Source organism: Nothoprocta perdicaria, unplaced genomic scaffold (genome assembly GCF_003342845.1).
Source record: "Nothoprocta perdicaria isolate Ctin4 unplaced genomic scaffold, notPer1 scaffold_55, whole genome shotgun sequence".
Classification (NCBI taxonomy): domain Eukaryota; kingdom Metazoa; phylum Chordata; class Aves; order Tinamiformes; family Tinamidae; genus Nothoprocta; species Nothoprocta perdicaria.
This window is the reverse complement of record NW_020455810.1, coordinates 2,736,357-2,755,741: the sequence shown is the minus strand read 5'-3', so window position 1 is coordinate 2,755,741 and position 19,385 is coordinate 2,736,357. Positions and strand designations below refer to the sequence as shown.

At 41.1% G+C, this 19,385-nt stretch overlaps 1 protein-coding gene across 1 annotated transcript in view; it reads left to right on the top strand.

Annotated features, from left to right (window-relative positions):
* Positions 1-18,235, top strand: part of ANKRD33B (ankyrin repeat domain 33B) — a gene marked incomplete at its 5' end in the record, with an annotated part of 29,623 nt that extends 11,388 nt beyond the window's left edge. The window contains 3 exons of the mRNA XM_026048547.1: positions 8,028-8,157; positions 13,025-13,165; positions 17,385-18,235. Of these exons, the coding sequence (XP_025904332.1) occupies positions 8,028-8,157; positions 13,025-13,165; positions 17,385-18,235 (1,122 nt within the window). The remainder of the gene's footprint in view (positions 1-8,027; positions 8,158-13,024; positions 13,166-17,384) is intronic.
* Positions 18,236-19,385: the final 1,150 nt, after the last annotated feature.

Genomic DNA, 19,385 nt, shown 5'->3' with positions numbered 1-19,385 from the left:
TGTGGGTTGCTAATGATTGGAGCACCTCCATCTACAGACACAGGATTTGGGGTGGAACTGTCTTCTGTGTTTGCATCAGAAATCTCTCCTTAAAGTTAAGTACATGGTTTACATCATTTCCCAAAATCTGACTTCTCACTTCTTGCTTATGAATGCTCTTCCCTGACTTCTAAGTCAGAGAGGAGTATGACCCAGTCTAGCACAGATTTTGAAATATCTGTCTAGCACAAATATTGAAAAATACAGCAAAGAGAATGCATGAATTTGACTGTATGTATCATGTATTATTACTGTCAACACTAGCAAAATCTATCACTAACATTTGACAGTATTAACACTGATTAGTAGGTGCTATAAAAGCAGTAAATCTAGGATTAGAAAGGCCACATTATTTGTCAAAAATGATATTATCTAGTAGATGTACCCGGTGTGACGGTCCAACTAAGCTGAAGACAGGGAATTTAAACTTATAAAAATTGTGATACTTTATCTACCATCTTGCCACAGTGTTTTTTATCCTTTGCAGTCAGGCAAGCCATAAATAGGATATAGAACTTTTTTCCATAAATGGAATTCTTCATGGATTGGCCATGTTGTTCAATCCAGGAGTGTCTTCCTTTTAGTTAATGGTTAGTGGAAGTAAACCACTTCAGTTGGGGAACTGTCAGATAATTTTAAATAAATGTTATGCTTATGAAGCCAATTTCCTTTAAGTGTCCCTAAACAGTCCCTCTCCAGAATTACACCTCCCATAGTTCTGCCCTGACTAGGGAGCTCACATACATTGCAAAGCTTAATTTTGTACTGTTTTGAATACATCAAATGCCACTTCAGCCTGCAGTACGCTGGCAGGCTCATCATCCTCTTTTTCCATAAACACTTCTTTATTCAGTTCCTTTCTTTTATTGCAGCCACCTGCGGTCACTAGCAATAGCAGCTCCCCAACCCGCTGCAACTTGACTGGTGCTGGTGGCTCAATAATCATTTTTTTTCTCACACAAAAATAGGAGAGTTTTCCAGCTAGGAAGATCAGGAGGATGCAGAACGGTTCCCCACAGGAGTGAGAAGAAGGATTGTTGCTTTTTGTATAATGCTCCAGTTTTCCTCACATCAGGAGAGCCACGCTAATTTTACTGTCAGGCAAAAGCCTCTCCTGCTATCCCATCATCTATTGCACAAGTGGCACTGGTTTTATTTGTTGTATAACACACGATGCTGCATGCAGAGTAAAGTGAACTTTCCTGAAACTATTTTTAGAGGTGATTACAGTAGATTTAGACTAGGGAAGCTTAAGAGGGGATTTTTTTTGCGGCAATGATACATATACTAAGCTATACCTTTACTTAAAGACGTGTAGCCTCATGGATGCAAGATGTATTTGTGAAGGAAGAGGAGCAGAAAAAGCAAGGGGAGGGGAAAGCTGTGGGATATCTATGTATTTGGAGATAGGCATTTTTTTTTTATAGAGGAATGACATTCACATGGGGGAATAAATTTTTTGGTGGTGTTTGTCGTGCTGTGAGCGGAAGGTGACATTTTTTGTGCCTTCAGTTGGATGGTGTCATTTAAGTCAGCTTTTGGAAACCAGCTCCTGCTTTAGGCTACTCTGTGCCTTTGCGGAGTCACCGAGTCTGACATGTTGCCACATCAGTCCATGCTGGAATTTGCTTTTGCACTTGTCCAATCCCTTTTTATAGCTTTAAGTTCCCTTTTTTTTTTTTTTTTTTTTTTTTTTTTTTTTTTTTTTTTTTTTTTTTTTTTTTTTTTTTTTTTTTTTTTTTTTTTTTTTTTTTTTTTTTTCAGGTTCTAGGTGAATAAGTTGTTGCAAATTCTTGCTCTAAAAGGTCACCCTAAGTTGTTTTGCACGGCTAACACGGAAGCGTGTGTGCCAGGTGGGTGGATTTCTGAAGCACATAAACCCCACTGCCCGTGGGCCTGGTGACCTCAATAATTACCTCATCTCGGCTGTCATTGATCTAATCAGCTCAAGCAATTAATATAAGCTCAAGCTGCTCGGAAACATTTCTCAGACGGCTTTATACAGAATTGTTACTATTAATAAATTACTAAGTGACAGGTAGTGACACTTTTTTTTTTCTCTTTCTTTTACTATGATGTAATTTGGAATTTCTTTGTTAACTCAACTTTCAGAGTTGTGCAGTTTTAAGTGAGAGCAGGATTTCCTTCATAAAGTTTTAAGAAGTTTTTTTTTTAAATTATAAATTGATATTTTTCTCATTATGTGTTAGTAAATTAAAAGGAGATAAACTTTGACATTTGTGCAACATGGAATATTACATTTATAAATTATTATTTTAGTAAATTAAGAAGAAAAAGTTTAAATACAACATTTTATTGCTTTATATTCAACTTTTCATCCATTTCTATTACTTTAGCATAACGTTTGTGCAATATGCTTTTATCTGAGACATAATTTTTGTAATTCCCCCACCTTATGATTATGGATTACAATGAATCATTACTTTATTTAATTCAGTTGCATGCTCCTTTAATCACTGCTCTTAAACTGACCTTGCAGAATTGTCATTAATGCTAACAGGCCCTAAGCAAAGCCAAATGGACAGCCTTTTTTTCCAAAACAGTTATAAAAAGCAATAGGTAATGTCATTTTAGTCTTCTATCAGACCCATTTTTTTTGCTGAGGATAACAGACAGCAGAGTATAAGAAGCTCTTTTCATTCTCAGCTTCTTGGTGGAAAATGAGTTGTGCAAAGAGAATTTATGTACAGCTAAAATAATTGCCTGCTGTATGTGATTTGCTCTGCTGTTCACCTTGAGTTCATTATTGATCCTCTGATGTTTCTTGTGATCTCTATTTTCTGTAACGATCTAGAGTACAAATAATCTTATGTCTGTAATTTTTTCCCCCTAAATCCTGATTTATTAAATTGGCTCCTATCTGTGATCTCACTTAATCAGACACATTGGGGTGGTATTAGCCAACAGAGCTGGACAAATCACAGTTCATTTATACACTGGCAGCCTTATTGCTGTCACACCAAGGAATAGCAGTTTAGAAGGGATCAGAAGTTCTTTATTTTATTCTCTTGTAGGCAGGAAAATTTCAAATTTTGCTTCTGTAGCAGCAATACAGTATAATTTTATTTGGATTATAGCCATACGTAATTCTTTTTGTGCAGAAGTCACTCTTGCAATTCTTAACTGTGCTTGGGGAAGGCCAGGCCCTGTTCCTGCAGGCTGGCCCATACCTGAAGCATCTGATTAAGAAGCTTGCAAGGAAATTAAAAGAACTGCTAACATTTTATTTAGAATATATTTCAGTGCAATCATTTAGCACAGACTGGCTGATTTGCCCTATAAATTATTATATTTTTTTCCATTTTGCTTTGTCATTTGCCAGCAAACGAGGAGGCTTTGAATCCGTGCTAGTTATGTAAGATGAAGGCAGGGCAAGTGCCAGTGAAAAGCTCTGGGGCGGCTTTGTGAAATGCTAAATATTCCCCAGGGAAAAGACCGAGGCCTCGATACCTTGCAGTATTAACAGCCCGGGCTTAGAATAACCTGTTTTGGAGCTCGATTTTAAAATGCGCTTATACGGAACAACCTACAGGAAATTTTAATGTCGTGGATGTGAGGGGCGAGTCGTGCTGTCTTGTTTGACGCGCTGTGGTGTTTGAAACATGAAACGAGATCCGTGGCAAAACTCAGGGACACCGGCAGCCCAGTCTCCTCTGATAAAGAAATCACTTTTCTTATATTCCAAAGGCGCCGGTGCCCTTTCATGTTTGTCGTCTCTTTTGCTTTTCTTCTGTATTGAGGATCAAAGCAGGGGTTTTTGTCTGTTTTGTTTCAGTGGCTTGAGCAAATGACTGGCAGCAACTCTGGCAGGAAAGGAGAGGTCTGAGCTAACGGAGCAGTCCTTGAAAACCAGGGATGACTGTGCTTTTATCATGGGATGTGTGTGTGGCCGTTCCTGCTAATAATTCATAATTGTTATAAGGATAATTCTCCAACTAGTGTGAACAGTTTGGGTTGTTACTCCGATTTTGGTGGTGTTGGGGAGGTATGATGAAAGGGAAAAGAGGGAGGAGTGTCACAGATGGAAGAAGGTGGACATCTAGAGAGAGGACATGTGTTTAAGAGTAATATATATTTCATCATCTAAAGCTTTTGCACATAGTGAACATGCCTGAGATCACATCCACCAGGCAGAGGTACTTTCGTTTATTTATTTATTTTCCACATAGCCCGACCGCTTCAAAATTACCCTTCACACCAGGAGCAGAGTACCTGATGCCTTGCTAAAAGTTTAATGAGGCAAAATGTCATATTTTTTAGGATACTGACTGAATTATTCAGGTTCAAAATTTTCTAGTTAGAATTAATTTATCTTGCTTTATTTTTTTTCTTTTTAAAAAGATACTAAGCATACAGCTGTGCATTGCTGCAGACTGCTGTGTCGCAGGCTGCTGTTGCACCAATTGCTTCAGAAAGCGCCTTGCTGGAAGCATTTTTTTATCCGTTATATTTATTAATTGAGATTGTTGAAAGAGTTCAAAACAAATCATGACCATGCTTAATTGCAGGTAAGGTTAAAACTTGTAGTCTAATAGCTTGTGCTGTTGCCTTGTACAAAATGAAGTCAGTGACTGAGTGTGTGCCGGGACAGAAGCAGGTGCGAAGACAAAAAGAAAACCAGTTTTTCTCCTGGAGAAGGTTGCCCACGTTCAGTCAAGCCACTTAAAATTCGTACCTCAGTGCTTAAAAATATTGATTTCCAGCGTTGCTGCGTCACATAGTTCCACATAAAACTCCTCCTCTCCAGTGTGTTTCCTTCTTCTTTAGTAAGCAGTCTTCTCTAGCATCTTTGCAAAATAACCTTTTATAAAATGTTAATATCCACTTAATCTTTCTGATTCGTAAGCTCAGTGCTGACTAAGACGATCCAGCTATTCTTCTTCAAAGGCCTCATTAGGTAAAGCTTTCCCTATGCGTGTTTGAACTCGGACCATTTAAAACTTCATCAAGGAGGAGAAATCAGTATTTGCATTGATCAGCAGCCCTGGAATTTGGGTCTGAGCTCTCGCTTGCTGGAGTCAGGGAGCCGCTGATTCCGCTGCACTTTGGCTGCATCCTCAGCCCCCTCTCTGACAGAGATGCCTGCAAAAAGTAGGGCAAGCCCCCAAAAGTGCAGGGGCCTTCTCACAAAAGCGCCAGTCCTTGGAGTTTGTTACTCATTTGATTATTACTCTTTGAGAGAGAGAGAAAAGGACGGCTCTGCTTTTTGGAAGTCAGTAAATATTGGTAGAGCACAGTATCTGAAAGACGCTGAGTGTACGTTTGCCTACCAGAGAGGATAACCACTCATTATTCTCAGTGTTCTCATAACTTGTTGAAAAGAGCAATCTCTCTTAAAATTTGCTGGTTTTTTTTTTCACTAAATAATAGAATCTTTCTTCTTATTTTTAAGAACTTTAGGTTCCCCAAATATTCGTACACTTAAAAGTGATGTCACCAAATAATTTGTATTTGACATTTTTCTGCATGATTTAATCGTCAGTGCTTGGGAATTATTAAGTGCTTTAGTTGTTTACTCTAAGCTATTGTAAGTTGTTATTAAACGTTTACAAACTATTTTCTTTTTTAAGTAGGAATGCTTGTATTTTAGCAAAACTTGGCTTAATCTGAACAATCCCACCAGGAGAGTAGGTACTTTCTAATAACTATTATTTCAGGTCACGTGCAGATAAGAAGAGGGAGAGAAAGAGGTGAGAGAGAGAACCTCACTACAGGTTCCCCTGTGCAATCTCAAAAGATCAGTTTGAAGTATTACAGGTTCTTCACAGGGAACTTGAGATGCTCTTTATAAAGCAATGGTGGGTTTGGTTTGATATCGAGGACAGGGGTGAATTGAAAATAAATTAGAATAATAATCATATCCAAAGAGGTAATTGAGAAATGCTGTGGTCTGCAAGCATCTCCAGGAGCTGGAATTCATGTTGCTCTTGTGTGAAGTGATTTGTCAGCTACACCAACAGGACTGTCTGTAATAATGATAAAACAAGACATTGAAATACTATCAAGTAGCAACCTTGGTAATGGCAATAAATCAGGAGGTACAGCTGTGGCCATTTTTGGTGAACAGCTCTGTCTCCATAGTGCCCATGGGGAAAAGAAATAAAAAGTTTAGGCAAGAATGGCTTAGAAAAATGGTAATTTGTGGGGCTACTATAGTTGTACTACCAGATAAGGTAGATCCAGCTTACTGAAGGTCATGCTAACATGAGGCTTTATACATGGTCTTTGCATGTGGCTGTGGTAGTGTTGGGTCTGCTTAAAAGAGGTGGCACATCTGTAGATACCTACGCTTCCTCCAGCATTCTGGGCATGGGTTGACCTTGGAGCACTTGCTGCAGGTTTAAGAAGACCCGAGCTTGGGGGATCTACTGACAGTCATTTGTAGCACACTCAGCCCCTCCACATCCCAGCTCTCCTGGGCACACAGGCTGTCGGGCACACAGTGTGTGCTTGTGGAGAAACTCCTGGATGATCAGGAAACCTGAGCATGGCCTTTGCCTCTTGCTCAGCTGTCTCGGGTCACTTATTGACCATTGCCCCCCTCCTCTGTGGGCTCAATAGGAGAACTCTTCAGTGAGGTGGCCGGAGTGGTGCTGCTGGTTTCCACTGGTGCTGTATCACATTACCCACGTGGCAGGTCATGTTGACTTGCACATGGGAAGCATCTTCTCCAAGTCATGCTGTGTCCTCATTGCTCTTTTGATTTGCTCCAAAGGAAAAATAATACACAGCAAGGACCAAATTTGGATGCACCCTGTTGGTTTGTCACCAGTATAAGTGAGAGTGGTGTCTAGAAGAGTATTCTTTGTATTTCTTTATTCCAGCATCAGATGGAGTATATGGAAGACAGGATGCTACTCCAAGCCATACCAGGTCCTTGCAGATTCTGCAGGGGCCAAGGGGGTCAGGGTGGGCCGCTCAATCTTTCACACTTAACAAGGTTCCATGGGGCATCTTTTCTTGCTTTCCATGGCTGATACCTATTTCATACTGTATGTTTGTGATTATGAACTTGCAGAAGTCTGTGTGAGTGCTTTTTACAGAGGCAGACTTTTCAGAGAGTTTGAGATTTGTGTCTCTGGCCTTGTCTTTTAAGTAGTTAGATGCTGATGCTGAGCGGGAGAAAACTGAGAGTCAAGAGGAATTGCAGGAAGCCCTGATTTATTTAAGTCTGTCCTACTCTACAGTCATCAGTCTGGTGCAGATGAGCACTGGGCTACAAAAGTAATCCTAAATATGGGACATAATGGTTTTAATCCTGGTGGTCAAGTGAGCTATCAGGGTTAAGTACTGTAGTTCCATTTAATTGATGGCAAGTGTATTTTGATGTATTTTGGGGAAGCTGTCAGTTCATGGCTTTTGAATGAAATGCTAGTTGGTACCGGCTGAGTTGTATGGCAGACTGCCTGACCTGTGCTCCTCGTGGAAGTTTTACAGCTTCCAGCTGTCATGAAGTACACTAAGCAGGAACAGCAAATAAAATACTGTTTTATGAATGAGTATCCAAAAAAGTGTCTTAACTGGAAACCTCTAATGTGTAAAAGGGGCAACAGGCTTGCTGAACACATGTTCTCTTGACACTCGCTCCTCCAGAGAATAAATATATTTTTTTCAGAGATTAGTATTCAGGGCAGGTCTGTTCATCTTATCTGTTAAATTCATTTTATTATATTAAAAATCATATTTATTTTAATTTGATTACAGAGTACGTAGCTATATAGGCATAAACCATTTATAAGCAGTAACTTTTGAAGCAGCATAGATAGGAAGGTCAAGTGTTGTACAAGCGAAGGGCAGGAATAAAAAAAACAATGTACTGGATCTGCAAATAGTGTCTGGAGCTAATTTCTGGTTTAGATGCTGACACAACCTCAGTTCTTAGGTCTAAAAACCAAAACTAAAAAGTTGCCAAAGTGAACTACCCTGAGCGTGCTAACCCTAACTCTGTTGTTATATTCTACTTTCAGAACGGTCTTATCGTTGCCTGTTACCAAGGTTATGTGGATATTGTAATAGCCTTAGCTCAATGCCCTCATCTTGATGTAAACTGGCAGGACAACGAAGGGAACACGGCTCTGATCACGGCTGCACAGGCAGGTAAGGCTCCTTGTTTCGCCTCTTGCAAACTGGGTCTGAGAGGAAATCTGCATTGAGGCTGGTTTTTTTTTTTTCTCTTCATTTTTGTCAAAGCTCTAAGAGACATAAGACTGCATAAAGTTATCCTGGTCATACCCCACCAATGAATTAACAAACCATTCATTTCTAGTAGATTAAATTATTAGTAATTTAAATAAATTAAATACTTCTAACTTCAAGATATGTTAAATTCAAAACAGAACTCATGCCCCAAACATGCAGCCCTGTACTTCCTTGTTCCTTTAAGTTTTTTGTCCTCTCTTTGCTCTGGCAAGTCCCAGTCAGCATTGTGGTGATATAATGTGCTGTACTAGTGCTCAGAACTTTTTCTCATATTTTTTAGCCTACCTCAAGAGCCTGCAGCAATTGCTGACTACAGGAAAATGTATCATCATTCAGAGATACTTTAGCTGCACATACGTTATTCAATCACTCCTTAGTTAAGAGCAAAAGAATACCTGTACATATATAGTCTCAGCAGGATTCAGTTTTCACCAGTGCTGATTTTATAACAGTTTGAAGGTATTGACTTTAGCCACGTTAATCCTGATAGAGGCTGAAGTGAGAGCAGAGTTCACCCCTGGGTCTTCTTTTATCCCATCTAGCGCGGTGATCTTCTGTGAACAAGTGTAGCAGCTCCTATAAGTGTCCCGGTGATCTCCCCCTCAAATCCCCTCCCTTCACCAGGAAATGAGTCATTAGCCATTAATTACCTTTTCTTCTTGGCCAGGGAGGATATGGGATGTTCTTGGGAGTGAGGATGCAGATCATGGGAGGGATCCTGGCTATTCTTCCCTGTTTGCGTGGAGGAAACTAAATGGACAGACATGTGAGCAGTGACTACAGATTGAAGTGGTTAGGATTTGGTTTTAACTGTTATTGAATTGTACTGAAAAGTGAAGTCTGCCACAGAAAACACTTTGAGATAAATCTTAAACACTAGAAGAACTGCTAGCAGAGTTGCCCTGTTCGTTGTGAAGCCAAGGTTACAGAATCTTTCTCAAGAAAATTAACAAGTAAGTCTTCAAAACTCCAACCTACTTCTATTTATCTGCCAGAAAATAGACTGGACTATGAAAGGTTTCCCATTAACACCTTCTAGACATTTATACTTAACAAGCTCAGCTTTAATCCGGAGGGCTGACATTGACATGACCCCGTCTGTCAATACCTGCCGCTGATCCCCAGAAGAATGGGAAATGACTGTAGTCAGCAGGAGCTTATACAAACTCACAAGGACTTGGATGTTTTCCTCTGCCTACGGTAATCCTGAGCTACAGTGGTGTCAACACCGGTTATTTAACTCATTATCACTACATAGGAGAGGTGGAAGTAATACAGATTACTGCACGGTTATCACTCTAACCAGAGGACTGAATTCCAGGCTGGTAAGAGTCTATTCCTCTTCAGCTGGTTGGGCAGTGCCAGCATTACCTGCCAATTCTTGGCAGTTTTGATAAAATGCTATGGCACACTTACAGGTCCTGAGTTGTATGAGTCATAATGAAAACCAAGAAGCTCGTTTGATTCTTCCTATGAAGCCTACAATTTAGCTTTAAAAAGCTGCTTGTATTTATTACTAGTGAAAAACATTGTCAAGAAATGATGCTCTCTGCTTAACCTGTGGACGCCAACTGCAGTCAAAGATACTCCATAAAGAGTCCAGACAGCTCCATAAAGTTCCTGGAATTCAATCCAAATCTGCCATTTATGAAGAAATATTCTCATGAGTTTGCAGACGGAGCTGAAACTGGGATTCAAATTGTTTTTCTCTTGGGGTCTACAGAAAAGAACAGCTACAGAGGTCTACGGAACTGTGCTGAATTTGGAGAGGTGCCCCGAGAATGAAAGCTTGTTAGCCATGTTCACAAGCAACTGCTAGCTCAAAAGGTGTCATGACATACCAGAAAAAAAAAATCTGCTGGCATCTGAAAGTGTTTTTGAAGGCCACCTTTGCACAACCTAATTTGTGCAGGTTAGTTCTCCGTAGCTTCCCTGCTGTGTTGATAGCCATTTTACAATGTTCGAGTACATAGATACAAGGAATTATACTCTCTAGTTTCTTTCATTTCTTCTTCAAATTGAGAGCATTTGGGATAATGGCTCTCTCCAAAGAAGAGAAGGAAGGTCAACAGGAAGTAAAAGCACAAAGGCACTTCTCAAAGAGCTACAGTTATCACTAAGTAAAGGAAAGAAGGATAAATGGAAGGAAAAGGAAAGAAGGAAGGAAAGAAGGGAAAAGGGAGTGGAGGAAAATGGCAGTAAATAAAAAACAAATGATAATTTTTTTTCTAAATTGTCCATTTTTAAAATATGTTTGGTGTCATAGAGACCACTTTGGGGCAGCGGTGTACAACCATGCACACAGAATGACAGAATAGCCCGATTTCTTTTTATTAATGAGCACAGGAGAGCACAATCACCTAGAATATCCAGATCATAAAAGACACTGGCATCTTCAGTTCAGTGAATACTTCCCTGGCAGAAAACATTTGCTCCACATAGACAAAATGCAGCCTTTGTACAGGCACGATTCACTGGTTAGATCATGAAGTTGTGTGCTGGAGCATCTTCCTTATTATGCAGATTATCCTTCTGCCTCTATTACATAGATTATTAGGTAATATTGTAATCATTATATGTATTTCCTCTTTGGCAGCAATTAAGTGAATTTAAGCTACATGCAGACATCTGTCCTTATCTCTAAATACGGCTCAGAGCACAAAGAGCTGAAGCCTTAGCGTGCTTGCTGTGTTACAAATACATCTGGCCTCGCTAACAGCCGGCACCTGATGCGAATTCAGGATGCCCCAAGCGGCCGGGGCCGGGCTAATTTATTTCAGCTTTCGTAGCACACTCCAAATCACCCAAGCCTCACCTCGTTTGTGGTTTAGATGCGTGTTTTCAGGTTACCCAGATGCAAGGGAAGTGAAGCAAACTTTATGGCCTTAAATCAAAAGCGTATGGCACAGTTTGAACCAAAAAAAAGAACAAAAAACAAACAAACAGAAACTTGGCAGCTCTGAGTTTTGCTTTGAATTTGAGGTTTGTTTGAACTTGGAATTGGAAGCAAATCTCAGAGGACTGAAGCTCCTGCAGATTAAAACTGGAGCGGTTTGCAGGAATCTCTGTGATGCAAAACTTCTGAGAAACACAACCCTTTTTTTTTCTTTTTTCCTTTTTTTTTTTTTTTCCTGATTTAGCTTTAGTTTTCTTTGTTATTTTATTGCTGTTTTTTTTTTTCAGTGTCACTGGAGACTCTTTGTAGTCCCCCAAAGAGCATTGCCTGAGCGAGCTCTTTCAGGATTAACTCTGGAGATCATCCTGGGTTTCCAAAGTATCTCTCACTGTAGCTCTCCTTTCAGCAAATGGAGGAACATCTCTACTCGTGTAATAAATGGTGGAGAATCTTTCATCTTAGCATTTCTCCTCGTTTCAGTCCCTGGTCACAAAGCAGTATTTTGACTATTCCAAAACCTTCAAGGTTTGGACACTGCATGTACATGGATGTACATGTTGGTCACAAAGACCCTTCCAGTAGTAACTGGTGTCCTGTTGGGATTTGAGCTGATGTCATAAAATCAGAAAGGCCGAAGCCTCTGGATTTAGGAAGCAGGACTGGGTCACTTGTTTGTGACACGAGGCCAGACCCCTTTTGCGTTCTTCAGCATGTGGCAGTTTGCCTTAGCTTTGTATTTCTTTTGCATCAGGCTGCCCAAGACACAGGGAGCTCCTCAGCTGGCCTCCTCTGGCTCTGGCCCTGCTGCACTGTCTCTACATCTGCACCAGCTTTGAGAAGCTTCCCAGTCATTCAGCAAGGTGGCAAAGTGCAGAATGCAATTGGAGACAAAGAGCAAGACCAATCAAACATCTTGGGGTTAAATATATGTTTTGAAAAACATTGTTGGAGATCTTCTTAACTGCTTTTTCACAGGGAATGCAGGACTGTGTTCATGCTAAGCAACTGCTGATGAAAGCTGCCACCAGATGTGCCACTCTATGCTTTAAAAATTGTTCTCTCTGAATTATGGTATGCTTCAGTATCATTTCTAGAGGAATCTGAATGACATGCATCACAGAATATTCAACTGGACTGAAAAATGAGAGAAATTTTTTATAGCTCACAGTAATTAAATTGTGATTTTTGCAGCTGCGTGACAGACTGCATTATAAAGCATCAAAACAGCATAAAAATGAATGACAAACGAAGGGGAAACTGCCTTGAATGAGTCATAATGGCACTAGATATTACATGTCTTGTTCTGATAGTGCAATTTAGAAGGTTTGATGTTTGAATTGGACTTCCAACCACATAGCTAGAGATAGCTTTAGCTTGCTGACACCAGTCAATCCTGGCTCACAAGGCAGGTGAATGGCACCAACAGTTGCTTTGAGAAACAGAACTTGAGTCATTTGTTCTCCTAAAGAAGAAGGGGAACAGCCCCTTCTCCCATTGCTGGACAGGTGACAAGTGGCTTTATGCTGTCAGATGGAAAAACAAATAAAACAGCTTTATAGGATGCAAAATATTTCTTTGTCTAGCAGCAACCAAGGTATTGGTTTCATAATGTCATTTCCTGGAACTACCACATGTAGCGCCTTTCAATAAGCTTAGTATTTACCAGGGGTAGTGGGAAAGCTATGCTTCTGCCTTTAGGTCCCACCAGTGATGAGCCTTCCAAAAGCTGTAGAAACTCCCTTGGGTATATTATTAATTTTCTGTGTTTTTAAGTTCTCAAAACTGTAGGAGTGATTCATTTGTAGCTGTAATTTCCAACTGCCCCTTAATTTGATGGTGTATTTTCTCTGCTTATCTGTTCCTTTGCAGGACACATAACCATTACAAACTATCTGTTGAACTATTATCCTGGACTTGATATTGAGAAGAGGAATGTGTTTGGATTTACCGCCCTCATGAAGTCTGCGATGCAGGGCCGCACTGAGTGTATCAGAGCCTTGATGCTGGCAGGTACCTCAAGGGCTTCTCTGCTTTTTCATCATCATCTAACTGCAAATACTAGATGTTCACACATCAAAAAAAAGTTTCTCAGAGTTCTTACTGTCTTTTTACATGACACAGGGACAGGAGCAGGAACACATCATTGACAAGTCATACACTGTGATGGCCTTTTCTACCACCACATTGCTTGCTTTTCATATATTAAATGAGTAATAAATAAACAATACATTAATTAATAGTAATTAATATTTATAAAGAGCAAATAATTAGTACAAATAGGTAAGGAAATAATATAGCTATGTTATTATTATATTACCATTGTAGATATTTAACACAAATCAAGTTGCATGGAAATGATAATAGATTGCACTACTATTATCATTGTATCATATCATCATGATACAATGATAATAGATTGCACCAAGAATAAGACAGATCCTCATTTTCATTGCAGAGTTTAGACCGTGAATAATTTCAGCCATTTTGCTGTCGTGGAAGCCTCACTCTTTAAGATTTAAATGTTTTAAGTGGACAGGCATTTATCAAGCATGACGATACTATGTTCTTCCATTTTCATAATATCCAGTTTCTAGATGTTGACATGACATAGCAAATGATCAGGTAATATAGTAACTGTTACATTATTTTTTGCAGTGTTCTCTAGCCTTTTATACTGAAGTCATTGCTTTGAGTTCATATCACTCATTTGGAATTAATTTTTTTTATGAAGTTATAAGATGACTGTTAAAGCTAGAATGCTGCTCAGTACAGATGCTGTGCAGTTTGTGCAGATGCCAGCTCAGAATTTCCAAGGGCTAGTAATAAATTGACAATTACAATGAAACTTCAATCCCAAGACCTTATGACTTGTCAAGTTGACCTTACAGTCTCATGACTTTCTATTATTGTCACTGAAGATTTGATGGAAGCTTCTTCTTTCTGTTTTGGTCCCTTAGAAGTTATCCCACAACTTCCAATCTTCCCATCCCTTGAGGTAATTCACTCTTAGTTATTATACTGTTTGTACCAAAAAAAAGAATACAAGGAGAAAACAAAAGAAAAGAAAAAGTAAGTATCAAAGTTCAATGTGTAGTTGCTGCCTCTGGAATCTCCATCTCCACCTTCTCCATTGTGAGTCTTCTACTGGCCTGCCTGTGCATTAGAGACAGTGAAGACATCAAAGAACATCCATGGGCTAAAAAGGTATAGAGTTAACATACAGCTAGTGTACTAGAGCTAATACACCCAAACTGAAGTTTATTTACAGATTTTACAGTTCTTTGCAGGCTTGTACATTTTCAGCTCAAAATATGCCCCCCAAAAGCAGTGTGGTAAAGAACACATAAATGTTCTAGTTTGGGGGATTTTTTTTTAGCACTCCACAGTATATGGGAAAGGAGCTGTTGGAATGGATTTATAAATACTTTGTAGTTTAAGGGGTAATCAGTGGCTGCTAGTTTGCTGAAGAAGATGAAGAAAATGGTTATTGAAAAGTGTTGACAAAACAAAAAGGAAGGTCTCACAAGCAGAACGGCTTCCAAAGTTCCAGCAAAATTTTGTATTAAGAAGTAAGACATGGAAATACGGGCAGAAACCAACCACAATCAGCCATGAGCTCTTGCATAACCTCTTACTTCTATATAGCTAAAAGCCAGTGTGTGTGTGTGTTTAGAAAGGGTTGCATCAAGGCAGTCTCAGATCCAGAGTCTCTTTGGGGGTTTGGGTAAGATCTCCAGTGACTGGCACCTCCTTAGGGCAATGCAGGAGGACAGTAAAGGAAAACACCTCAGCTATCAAGCTGCATCAAGTATGAATTTAGCGAATGGATAGGGAAGAGGTTAAGCATAACAGAATGTTGGAGCTGGATTTTGAAAGCAACTGCTCTTTCTGAAACTTGAGTTCCCTGGGGGATGCCCAATGTCAGTCACTGCAAGATTAAGGCACTCAGAGATACTACACACTTGGCCAGAATGTTTAATCTTTCAAAGTGAGTCTTGAGAACATGTGAACTTGCTGTTTGTGAATGCAAAATGAGTACGAGAACAAGGCAGTCACTGATCTGCAGTTTGCCACAGGCTGTGAGGCTGCTGCTCTCAGTAGTTCCCATCTTTGGCCTAGTCGTAATCTCCGGTGTAGACTCAGTGCTCCTTTACTGAAATCACTGGAGGGGCTGTAGCTTCAGGGACTCTGGGGTTTCAGTGCTATGTATAAAATAGCTCAGTAGCAGATGTGTGCCTTCCACTGCTCTTTCAGTCCTCATCTGAAAAGTCAGTGTTCCCCAGTGGGTTGGCCATTCAGTCTGCTGTCTTCACTCACTGCTTTTTAAATATCTACCCTCAGCCACCTTCATCAAGGCCCTCCTGATAAAGCTCTCTTGGGTTTTGCTTTTTCCCTCTCATCTGATGCTTATTCCTCAAGCTCCTGCTAGAAACTGTCTAGCCCAAAGGCCTACTTAGAGTCCTTCTGCATTGTGAGGGCAAGGAGAAAGAGTGCAGTTTTCCCCCGGGAAACCTGATAGGGTGTGCTGGTGGCCTCAGATTCAGCTGAGCTGCACAGATGATGCTTTGGTTTTCTGGTGCAAACATATCACCAAGGATGCTGCTTTGCATCTTAGGGGACATTAAACCTTATCTTAAGGGACATTAAGCCTCTTCTACAGCATATCTCTATCCTAAAGTGGCAAGTGTATTCAAACTAGTTGTGTTGAAAAATGATGTTCAGGGCAATCTGCCCAGGAAAATTGGAGCTAATGACAGATATCTTTTTTGTCTAAGAAAACCTATAGGTTGCACTTACAGTAGAATGACAGTTCAATAAGACTGCTGTAACATTTTGAAAGGAACAGGTCTCATCCAGATGAGACATTCTTCTGAATGCCAAGATTGTTTAGCAATGTCTCTGAGTTTGTACAAAAACCATACCATGATAATAAGCCATGTCTTAGAAGAGGTTTTGTGATCCAAGGAACAAAGTCAGCATTGATTTCTATTAAAAGATCTGGGAGAGGAGAAAGTGGCTGAACATATGGCTGATCGGTGTTTTGGTTCCACCCATCCTTCACTGATATTTGTCTGTAGCTTTTGTTGTAATTAGCTTCTTCAGACCTTGCTGTCTTTGAGCTCTCAGGCTTTCTTAGTTCAGAGTTAATGAACTCTTTTATTTGATTAAATCTTCCTCCTCTTCGCTGCCTCTCTGCCTTTCAGGCTGCGACTCATTCTTGAATCCCTGCAGTATCTCAGTCTTTTGTCTCTGCAAACTTCATTTAAACTGAGGTATTTCTCATCAAACTCTTTACTTTGGCAGTCTCCCTCCACTCACACTGACCCTTAGACTATTTCTCTGCATCTTCTTTTCATGACTTTCCTCAGGAACTCAGGAATCAACTGGTACTTAAAAGAGTTAATACTGAGCTTCTGACCACCTACCCTATGCTCTCCCTTTTGCTAAGATTCTTCCGTAACAACAAAACATCTTTTACCTGAATTATATATAGGAGCCATTGCAGACTAGTTCCTGGTTGCCCTTTCTGATATCTAGGCCTCCCCATGTCAGTTTGAAATGTTGTTATCAAAATAATCCACGATGAAAGAATAATTTATCATGATGTTTCTCTGGCCCTTACTGTGTGGACAACTCCATCTTCCAAGGCAATGTGACAGAATGTCTTTTCTTTTGTGGTGTAGGTCAGTTTTGTGTTGGCTGTTTGAACATGGTGCTTGCGCCTTGTATTCTCTTGGCTACTTTCACCACTAGTGAGCAGGGAGTTGATGTTTTCATTGGCCTCTTTATTGTTAGTTCTAGATCTCTCCTCTGAGTGGCAATGATGAGTACAAGGCCCATCATTCTGTAAGTGGAGGATTTTTTTATATCAAATTGTTTCTTTCCATGTTCACGGGAGTCTTTCCTACAAACATGACTGAATAGATTTTAAAATATCAGGTGAAAATATCAGGTTCATTGCAGTTGAAATTCTTTTGTATCTTTCTGTGCATTGTTTTAAAAGAATTTCATATAGGCAACTTTATTTCTTATATTGCTTTTTTTCATATCTATCAAGAGTCCAGAAATTCAATAACCACAGTCTCTCCTTATTGCGTTTTGACACAAATATTGTAGTACATCATGTAGGATATTTTCTTGCCAGGATTTACATGACACAGCTCCGATCATGGCAACATAAACATGGACACCTCATTAAGTAACGTCAGTGGTTTTTCCTTTCTTTCAGGGGCGAATGTTCATGCAACAGATCCAAGCCGTGGACTGACCTCGTGGGAATGGGCTTGTTACACGGGAAGGTCGGAATCTGCCTACATCATGCAAAAGCTGATGGACAGGCCATGCCCAGAGCAGTTTTGTGATCAATATAAGCCAGAATGGCCAAAGATGAAGGAACTTCTTGCCAAGGCTGCGGAGCCAAAGAGCTGCTTGCAGAGGGTTACGGAGTGCATGAGATCTGCGGTCTCATTCCGGTCTTTCCGTGGCCCAGAAGAAGACGGGGTCCTTGATCACATGGTCCGCGTGACGACAAGCCTGGGCAGCCCCTTTATTGCCCTGTCCTGCAGGACCGTGTGCCCGGGCAGCCCTCCCGCGGTGGGCAAGCGCAGGCTGGCCGTGCAGGAGATCCTGCGGAAGCAGCGAGCCGAGCAGATCCGCTCCCAGGACAAAGACCACGTGAGCAGCTACGAGAGGCTCTTCCAGAACTCCAAAGTGACGCTGGTCCGCAAGAAGAGGGACCGGCGGGCCAGCCTGCAGCCCGGCAGCCTGGCGGTGCCGCCCGTGAGCACGGTGGCCCTGCGCAAGGCCAGCCTCCTGCCGCTGCACCTGCTGCGGCGCTCCAGCGTGCGCCCGGGCTTCGTCATCCCCAAGGTGCGCGTGAGCAAGGCGCCGCCGGCCACCTTCCAGCCCGAGAGCGCCAGGCGCCGCAGCAGCGCCAAGGACGACCCCTACCTGCAGATTCCCAAGTGGAGGTACAAGGAGCTGAAAGAGGAGCGGAAGAAGGCGGAGGATGTGGAGCGGAGGAGAGCGGCGGAGGCTCAGAAGCACAGGCAGGCGTCTCCGGCCAGGTGCAGGACCTGACTTGATGGCGGCGGCACGCGGCGTTTTTAGGGCTGCAGGCCCTGTAGGCCGGGCAAGGCATCAGAATTCCCGGAGTGGGAATGCCGGGTAACGGCCGGGATGGTGCAGGAGCAGCGCATGGGCTGCGCTGCAGTGTGTCTCGTGAGGGCCAGAGGTGTTTGAGCTGGAAGACGTAGGGAGAGTTTGCGTGTCCACTGTTGATAGCAAGTTTAAATGGTGCCGTGCTTTTGTGGTTTTCCTTTTTCCCTCAGTTCCAGGTGAAAGACTGAAAAAAATAAGGCTTGAAAGTAAACAAACCTATGTGTGAAAGGGTCATATTTTGTGTTTGTTTGTTTTGTAACAGACAAAGTTAAGGAGTTGCGTGCTTGACACTAGGTATTCTTTCCTCTCTTTGCCTAGGTAGAACTACTGCAAGGATTTATAGAAACAATGAGAGGTTTTAATTAAGCCACGGTGTTAGTGGGCAGTGAATGTCCAGGTCTACAGGTGTTTTGAATATGCGAAGCACTTTATGGCTTTTTAATTCCAATAATCAAGATTTAAGCTATAGGTTAGGTATTAAAATGTACAGCTCTTACAGTCTTTATGGATGCAGCTCTTGATGCTGTTGTTTGTTCTACTGAATATAAAAAGGGCTGTATATGAAACATTTCTGCAGTGTGAGGTGCTGATATCCACTGCAGATATAAATCAAGTGCAGGGCCTGATTTCTGTTACAGCACCAGAGCACATGAGCCAATTTTTTTAATGCCACGGTCACCTAAGATTTACCTCCCTCATTAAGTTTCTTCATATCTACTATCTGTTGTCTCCTCTTTAGTCTCAGGGAATTTTTTGTCATTGTGTTTAGCTTTGGAAGAAGGGAGGTGGTGAACCGTAGGCAGGCTTTTTTGTTGTTGTTTTTGATATTCAAGTTCCTGTAAAAATCAGACCAGGTTTACTGTGAACTTCACCTCTACGACTTTTGCAGATTATTGCCAGGACAGGATGATTATGCAATTTCCAGAAATTTAACTAGGTATCATGTACATCCATATGCCATGAAAATCCAGCCAAAGATGCAGCATTAGGCAGCTCATCCACAAGTGTTTGGACACCTTGGCCAGTCATCACTGCACGCTTTCATCTTATGCATCTGAGTGCCTGGAGA